The sequence below is a fragment of the Lampris incognitus genome, unplaced genomic scaffold, assembly GCF_029633865.1.
Source record: "Lampris incognitus isolate fLamInc1 unplaced genomic scaffold, fLamInc1.hap2 scaffold_214, whole genome shotgun sequence".
In the NCBI taxonomy this organism is placed as follows: Eukaryota; Metazoa; Chordata; class Actinopteri; order Lampriformes; family Lampridae; genus Lampris; species Lampris incognitus.
In genome coordinates this window covers 58,271-67,006 of record NW_026611172.1, presented here as the reverse complement: position 1 = coordinate 67,006, position 8,736 = coordinate 58,271, and the positions used below count along the sequence as shown (strand labels likewise).

At 44.6% G+C, this 8,736-nt stretch overlaps 1 protein-coding gene across 1 annotated transcript; it reads right to left on the bottom strand.

Moving 5' to 3' along the window:
- Positions 1-233: 233 nt before the first annotated feature.
- LOC130133023 (tripartite motif-containing protein 16-like) lies at positions 234-8,440 on the bottom strand. Its single transcript, XM_056301907.1, has 7 exons — positions 8,161-8,440; positions 6,970-7,344; positions 6,638-6,733; positions 4,780-5,013; positions 2,191-2,350; positions 2,008-2,067; positions 234-1,924 (listed from the first exon to the last, which is right to left on the bottom strand). Exons 1-7 carry the CDS (start codon positions 8,398-8,400, stop codon positions 1,404-1,406), a joined length of 1,686 nt encoding a protein of 561 aa, XP_056157882.1. The 5' UTR covers positions 8,401-8,440; the 3' UTR covers positions 234-1,403.
- Between the last annotated feature and the right edge of the window lie 296 nt (positions 8,441-8,736).

The window sequence follows — 8,736 nt, the reverse complement described above, 5'->3', positions numbered from 1 at the left end:
ATGGAGAATATCATATGATACTGTTGTGGTTATGGGGATACATAACCACTTTCAATAAATAAATAAAAAATATCATAGGAGTGAACAGGCGCCATTTCTAGACCCGGTATCCAGTTCTAGTCTATTACATCCATGCAGGGGACAGAGTTAAGAAGTCCATCACCAACACAAATGTTGTTTATACACACATACTTGACAAAACAACAACAACAACAACAAAACACGAATGGGACTTTTCTAATTCAGCGTCTTTACTGATGTGAGCACATGAAATTAAAGTACATTTAATAAGGAAGTACAGTCCACAGTACTGGAAACATGGCAGACGTGCTGCTGTTACTGGGACATATTAACACATGAGTGAAGCCACTAATACAAACCTACACACATGTTCACCTGCACAACATGTACATGGATGCACACAGGTGAGACACAACCACTTCTGTCTCTCTCTCTGTCACACAGACACACACACACGGAATAAAACATAGCTTTTATTTACAGGTGATCAGGAACAAAACACCACTTTATTTAACACCACACAGAAACCATCAATAAACAGGAAGCTGACTCGTATATTCTTAAAGTCGCACATATCATCAACATTTCTCTACAACACACAATCATAAGGTGAGTCCAGTAAATCCTACATGTGAAGCTAAAGGGGATTCCAGAGAGGAAGAGAGAGAAGGGGTAAACTAATAGCAGGGTGAAGTCTTGTAACACCTCATCTGATCCATCGAGGTTTGTGCTGTTCTGATGTGGATGTTATCATTCAGCGTCTATCTATTAAACATCAGCCACACACAATCTTCCATCTGGATGTTTACACACCATGTTTTTACCTCCCTGTCTGTCTGAAACACATTCTGCTGATCTGAGCAACAACAAACAAGCTGTGAGTGGCTAAATAACATCCATTTAACGTGTACTCCTTTCACACGTTGTGATTTTCACACTGTTATCTGACAAGTATGAAAAGAAAACAGCATCCTGACTACACAATGTGCTGCAGGATGAAGAAGTTACAATATCCATCATCACTAGTTTGATTTCCTTCGCCTCGCTCTTCCATAACAACCAGCATCTTTACTAAGACTACAAAAAGCTTTAAAACTGCCTTTATTTATCAGTCTGTGTGTGTGGGGCTGAATTAACCTTCCTTCACTCTCACTTTGATCAAACCACATCCATCAGCTGCTGCTTTTTAGCGCCCGTTTGGTCCCCCTGGATAAGAACTGAGACTCTTTTGAAAACCACACAAAGAAATGAAAGTGGTGAAAGAAACCCGTTCACCAAACACGTCTTCCTCTGAGGACAGCTCTGCCCTTTCCACTCGTCAACTATTTCCAATCATATATTTCAAACGCAGAACAAATCCTGACACGTAACCGAGATCTTCCCTACCAGACCTTCATCACCTCTGCAACCGATCCTTTACCCCAAAGTCGAAGTCCAGGATAGAGAGGCTGAGTGAAAGTGGTGTTGACTTTGTGGAGGAGGGTGGTTGTGTCAGAGACACTGTAGAAAGACAAAACACCTGCCTCGTGGTCCAGGAACACTCCTACTCTGGAGGAGGAAGGACCTGACACCTCTGTTTCTACACTATTGTGTCTGAACCAGTAACGACCCCCAGAGCAGTCTAACCTCCAGGACTTGTCATTATCACCAAATGCTGAGTCACCTGATGATCTCTTGATGTCTTTGTATGACACTGCTATACCAACACCACCACTTAATGTCACCTCCCAATAACAGCGTCCAGATAAGCCCTCCTTGCACAGCACTTGGTAACAGTCAGTAAACCTGTCTGAATGAGGAGGATAATTCAAGTCTCGTGGTGTCAGCCTCACCTTCCTGTTGTCCTCTGACAGGGAGACACGTTGATGGGCAGAGTTCACATCCAGCGTGAGAGGACGACAATCTGAAAGAACAGAAGTAATAATGTCAACCTGCTGTCATTTACTTAATAATTGTTGTATTTGTGTGTTGCAGTGTTTTGCTTACACAGTAAACAGTCTTCTCTGGTCTTTGGTTCTGGTGGCAGTAAGACACCTACAGCAGACGCTGCAACGAAAAGCACAACAAATACAACACGTTTATAAACTAGATGAGACTGCAAGTGTACAGGGAGGTTTTTCTGTGTGTTGGTGTGTGTTTTTCTCTATACTCCATATTCCTTTCAGCTACCTGCAGATGAAATCCTGGGCCATGTGTGTGTCATGATGTGGTCTAGTTTGTCTCTGAGGACAGACACAGCATCAGTCACATCTCTGAAGTAACGCCGAGGACGCACAACAATGCTCGGTGAGTCCAGAGAACCAGCCGGGAGGGAGAGAGACTTGAATTTCTGGAGTGAGAGAAAGAGAGACAGAGGAAGAGAGACAGAGAAAGAGAGACAGAGAAAGAGGGACAGAGAAAGAGAGACAGAGAAAGAGAGACAGAGAAAGAGGGACAGAGAAAGAGAGACAGAGAAAGAGAGACAGAGAAAGAGGGACAGAGAAAGAGAGACAGAGAAAGAGAGACAGAGAAAGAGGACAGAGAAAGAGGGACAGAGAAAGAGAGACAGAGAAAGAGAGACAGAGGAGGAGAGACAGAGAAAGAGGGACAGAGAAAGAGACAGAGGAAGAGGAAGACAGAGAAAGAGAGACAGAGAAAGAGGAAGACAGAGAAAGAGAGACAGAGAAAGAGAGACAGAGGAAGAGAGACAGAGAAGGAGAGACAGACGAAGAGGAAGAGAGACAGAGAAGGAGAGACAGACGAAGAGGAAGAGAGACAGAGAAGGAGAGACAGATGAAGAGGAAGAGAGACAGAGAAGGAGAGACAGATGAAGAGGAAGAGAGACAGAGGAAGAGAGACAGAGAAAGAGGAAGAGAGACAGAGAAGGAGAGAAAGAGGAAGAGAAAGAGAGACAGACAGAGAAAGAGGAAGGGAGACAGAGGAAGAGGAAGACAGAGAAAGAGAGACAGAGGAAGAGAGACAGAGAAAGAGGGACAGAGAAAGAGAGACAGAGAAAGAGGACAGAGAAAGAGGGACAGAGAAAGAGAGACAGAGAAAGAGGGACAGAGAAAGAGAGACAGAGGAAGAGAGACAGAAAAAGAGGAAGACAGAGAAAGAGAGACAGAAAGAGGAAGACAGAGAAAGAGAGACAGAGAAAGAGAGACAGAGGAAGAGAGAAAGAGGAAGAGAGACAGAGAAGGAGAGACAGACGAAGAGGAAGAGAGACAGAGGAAGAGAGAAAGAGGAAGAGAGACAGAGAAGGAGAGACAGACGAAGAGGAAGAGAGACAGAGAAGGAGAGACAGATGAAGAGGAAGAGAGACAGAGAAGGAGAGACAGATGAAGAGGAAGAGAGACAGAGGAAGAGAGACAGAGAAAGAGGAAGAGAGACAGAGAAGGAGAGAAAGAGGAAGAGAAAGAGAGACAGAGAAAGAGAAAAAGAGAAAGAGAGACAGACAGAGAAAGAGGAAGGGAGACAGAGGAAGAGAGACAGAGGAAGAGAGACAGAGAAAGAGGAAGAGAGACAGAGAAAGAGGAAGAGAGACAGAGAAGGAGAGACAGAGGAAGAGAGACAGAGGAAGAGAGACAGAGAAAGAGAGACAGAGAAAGAGAAAGAGAGACAGAGGAAGAGAGACAGAGGAAGAGAGACAGAGAAAGAGGAAGAGAGACAGAGACAGAGAAAGAGGAAGAGAGACAGAGAAAGAGAGACAGAGGAAGAGAGACAGAGAAAGAGAGACAGAGAAAGAGGAAGAGAGACAGAGACAGAGAAAGAGGAAGAGAGACAGAGACAGAGAAAGAGGAAGAGAGACAGAGAGAGAGAGACAGAGAAAGAGAGAAAGAGGAAGAGAGACACAGAAAGAGGAAGAGAGACAGAGAGAGAGAGACAGAGAAAGAGGAAGAGAGACAGGGAAAGAGAGACAGAGAAAGAGGAAGAGAGACACAGAAAGAGGAAGAGAGACAGAGACAGAGGAAGAGAGACAGAGGAAGAGAGACAGAGACAGAGGAAGAGAGACAGAGACAGAGGAAGAGAGAAAGAGGATGTAGTTAAATTGTGTGTCTCCAACACAGGACGTCTCATCAAACACGTCTCTCACTAAACCCTCTCCATCTGGCTGTGTGGGTCAGTGAGCTGACTAGGACACCAAGTACAGATTGTGGCTCATCACCTTTACTACAAATCCTTCCCCATCTTTCCTGAAACTCTCCACAGAACAACCAGAAACAGAAGAAGAGTTACGTTTGTACCAAGAATCACTATTATTTCATGAAAGATAAAAGTCCCACACAACCATCGGCGTCGCCAGGTCATCTTGCCGGGGCTTCAGCCCCAACGTTTTGAGCGTCGCCCCGAATATCATTTTAAATGTGAGCCTATGTGAAGCCCGACACCACACGTGACGTGTGGGAATGTCCCATAGTCTTCGTCACGTAACAGCCTGTCAGAATAAATGCTGGTCTCTAAACTAACTCTGTGTGTGTGTGTGTGTGTGTGTGTGTGTGTGTGTGTGTGTGTGTGTGTGTGTGTGTGTGTGTGTGTGTGTGTGTGTGAGTGTGTGTGTGAGTGTGTGTGTGAGGGAAAGATAATTTAATATTCCAGGAAACTAATGTTAACATAAATACATGTATCTTTCTTCTCTCGTCTGGTACTGTAGCATGTCAATCAATGTTTACCATAGCAGTTGTGAAGTATTCTGCTTCTACTCAATACTACTACTAATTACTAACAACTGCTAATATTTTAACACCACAAGTCATAATTAATCTGGGGAGTAAACAGCACCTGAAGGAAATGGATGTGGTCGTCAGTGTGTGACAGCTGCTCCAGCTCAGAATCGCTCCTCCTCCACTCTTCCATCTCCTCCTGCAGCTGCAGGAGAAGCTCTTCAGCCTGACTGACTGCAGTCTTCTCCTGGGCTCTGATGAGCTCCTTCACCTCGCTGCGCCTCCTCTCAATGGAGGCCATCAGCTCAGTGTAGATCCTCTCACTGTCCTCCACTGCGGTCTGTGCAGAGCTCTGTCAGTAGAAAGACACAAACACCTGCCTGGTAAAGAAGCTGCATTTCATTTCAGAAGAAGGACCAGATGGATCCTAAATGTACATGTGACTAATATGAACTTCTATTCCAGTCCTTTCTTCCACCTCTGACGCATTTTAAGCTGTGTTAGTATCACACTTTATTTAAATAGATAGTTACAAATCCCTTAGCAAATAAACTCAACCGCTGAAAATAAGACAATAAAACAAAAAGGGTGAGATAGGGTGAAAGATAAAACGTGGCAAAACACCTTGTGCAACTACTGGGCTGCGAACATTGTAAAACTTTCCCATTGGGCATTTACATATGAGAATCAACAGGGCACAGATTGGGTTCACATGGAGCTCTTATCCAATCCTTTAGCGGTATTCACCTCTCCACTACCACATAATCCTAACATACAAATAACAAACCCGGTGGTTAAAGCTTCACTTAGGATAGGGCTCCAGTTTAGGAGGCATCTTGGATTAAAGCCTGCCAGCGGTCTTTTCCCAGTAGCAAATACTCAAGTTCTTCTCGTCATGTGTGTTAGATAAGGCATTTCAACATTGGCACAGACATGGACTGGTGTTTTTCTGGGATGTATTTAAAGACCGAACATTCACCTCATTTGAAACACTTACCAAAGACCATAACATACCCACATCCCATTTTATTAGACACCTTCAAATCCGTAGTTTTGCCAAGAAAGTGTTCCCCTCATTTCCGTATCTGCCACCCAGGAGCCAATTAGATGTTATTCTAGAGATGGATCCCTTTGGGGGAAAACGGGTCTCTATAATTTACACACTGATCCAGGGATTGAAACAGATATCCTGGGACAAAACAAAGACTGCATGGGGGAGAGAGCTGGGTGTAGAGCTTTCTGAGGAGGCATGGCGGGACAGCTTCACTCGTATACATACGTCCTCATTGTGTATACCACATGGCTTCATTCAGTTTAAGGTGCTTCACCGTCTTCACTACTCGGGGGACAAGCTTGCCAGAATCTTTCCCACCACACACCCTGGCTGTCCGAGGTGCAGCCATAGTCCAGCCTCGGTGGGACACATGTCCTGGGCATGGCCCTCCCTCAACAGTTATTGGGGACAGATATTCAATGTATTCTCACATATCTGTAAACACACCATAACCTCTGATTTTCACACAGCCATCTTTGGCATACCGCCCCCTAACTGTAAGGTGGTAACTTTGCCTCATTACTAGCACGCAGACTGATCCTATTTAACCGGAAGTGGAATAAAGCTCCATCGTTTTTAGTAGTGCATAGTCCATTTGTTTCTTTTCTTTTCTTTTCTTTTTCTTTTTTGAGCCTTGGGGGGAGGGGGGGTTCCTACATGTTTCTTTTTTGTTGTTGTTGTTGTTCGTGTGCCTTGTATACCTGTTCCAAAAAAAACTTGAAAATTGGAAAATAAAGTTAAAAATCAAACAAACAAAAAAACCACCTTGTGCAAACATTTAGTTCAAGGTGGGACTCTCCTCAGCCAACAGAATATATCTGATCCATCATCTCTGCCAACCCTCGCTAGGAGAGAGGCCAACATGCTCATTTGTCACTTTACCAGACAAACAACAGCACACACTTGAGTCCATTTTCTTCACCTTCAGATCCTCCACAGCCTGTCTCAGCTTCTTAATCTCCTTCTCTCTCTCCTGGACTCTCTGCTGGGCTTTCTGGCGACGAACATCCAGCCGTTTCTGGAAGAAAACATACCAAAACATTGCAGCTGGGCAAAGGGAGAATAAAGAGGGAAGCATTTCTGTGTCGGTCAGCAGTTTTTAAGGTAACACAGGGAGCCTCGGCTTTTAGATGTGCTGAATATTCTGTGTTGAGAAACTGAAGGTTTTCCATATACAAACCAAACCTATTCTGCATGTAACCTCACAGGACTGCCTCTTGTTTGTTGGTGATCAACAAGTTGTGGTGGTCCTACCTGTATCTCAGCCCTTTCTGCTGCAGCCGACACTGTATCGTGGCCCTTATGTTCATGCATGGTGCACAGATAGCAGATACACTGCTGGTCTGTACGACAGTACACCTCCATCAGCTTGTCATGCCTGGAGCACATCTTCTCCTGCAGTCGGGCCGTGGCAGAGACCAGCTTGTGCTTCTTCAGCACAGGAACAGTGTAGTGAGGCTGGAGGTGAGTGGAGCAGTAGGAGGCCAGGCACGCTGAACAGGTCATAAGGGCTTTGTGGGGTCGAGTCCCTGTGCAGAAATCACAGGCCACATCTGTGGGGCCAGCATAGGACACATCTGCAGAGGGAGAGGCCTGCTGGTTCCCTGTTGTCTTCAGATTCTCCACAATCTGAAATATTAAAATCCTGTCTTAAAGGAATTATCTGCTGTGGTCATGATAAAATGGACTACTGCTACGATCACTACTTATGGTGATAATAATGATAAGAAAGAAAATCAACATCACTACAATGTTGATGTTGTTAAGTTAGAATGAAGTGAGGAACAAAACAGAGAAACATGTCAGTAATAAATAAGATATGGGAAAACAGTAATATAAGAATAGGAGTAAAATAGTGTGGAGAACATATATGAAAATAACAAACTGAAAGCCACTTTATTTGACATTGTATTCTTACAACGAATTGTATTCTCACAATGAATGTGTTGTCTGCATTTAACCCATCCTATTGTATAGGAGCAGTGGACGACTCCAGTTCTTCTTTCCATCGCCTTGCTCAGGGGCACAGACAGGACTACGAACCCTAACACGCATGTCTTTTTGATGGTGGGAGGAAACCGGAGCACCCAGAGGAAACCCACACAGAGAGGACCTGAGAAGGCCTGGGGTTCGAACCCGGGGCCTTCTTGTTGTGAGGCAACAGTGCTAACCACTGGGCCACCATATATTCAAAATATGTGTAAAATGAGTTGAGATAGGAATGAAATCAACAGAATAGCCCAAGGATCTAGAACCTCATTTGGGATTGTCCTCCTGGGGTAACAGAACCGAAGGCTAGTCCAACACCTCAATAATAATATTACATTTCAATGGATTGAAGCTACAAACTACTAAAATGTGACCACGAGTATTTCTTTTGCCAGCAGCACAATAACTGCCACATCTGCCTCTTATAAATGACTTTTCTCTTCCTGTCAGTCTCACCTGAGCCAGCATGGTGTTCTTCACAAGGGCAGGCCTCGGACTGAAGGTCTGTCTGCACTGAGGACAGCTGTACACTCCCTTCTCTTCATCCTTGTCCCAGCGGCTCTCTATACAGTCTCTACAGTAACTGTGTCCACAGTGAAGAGTGACTGGCTGGTTGAGGAGGTCCAGACAGATTGAACAACACAACTGATCTCTGTCCAGCAACAACCCCTGCTGCTGCTGCTGCTGCTCAGCCATTTTACTGACAGCCTCTCTCACACTGACGGAAAAGAGCAGACAACAGTTTCGTTTTCTCTGAAAACACGCTGGAGACTGAATGGGAGGGACTTCCTTGTTCTGTCCAGAGGGAGGAGCTTTACAGGAGCACAGGGGGGAGCAATGAGTTAAAAAAGTTCAACACCCACAAACATGTTGTTTATATACACACCGACAAAACACAACAGACAGGAAGTTACAGACAAGAAGTGTAATTAAGACATTAAAATGGTCTTAAGGAGTCCGTTATATTCACGTGCCCAACGTTTATCTGTCCCCGTGCAGATCTTTTATTGTTGCTCTATAAAGACGGTCACT

Coding starts and splice junctions, on each gene's coding strand:
- LOC130133023 (XM_056301907.1), bottom strand. CDS start 8,400: ATGGCTGAGCAGCAGCAGCAGCAGCAGGGGTTGTTGCTGGACAGAGAT. Junction 7,345..8,160: donor AGAACACCATGCTGGCTCAG/GTGAGACTGACA, acceptor TTAATATTTCAG/ATTGTGGAGAATCTGAAGAC. Junction 2,068..2,190: donor GCCCAGGATTTCATCTGCAG/GTAGCTGAAAGG, acceptor TTTTCGTTGCAG/CGTCTGCTGTAGGTGTCTTA.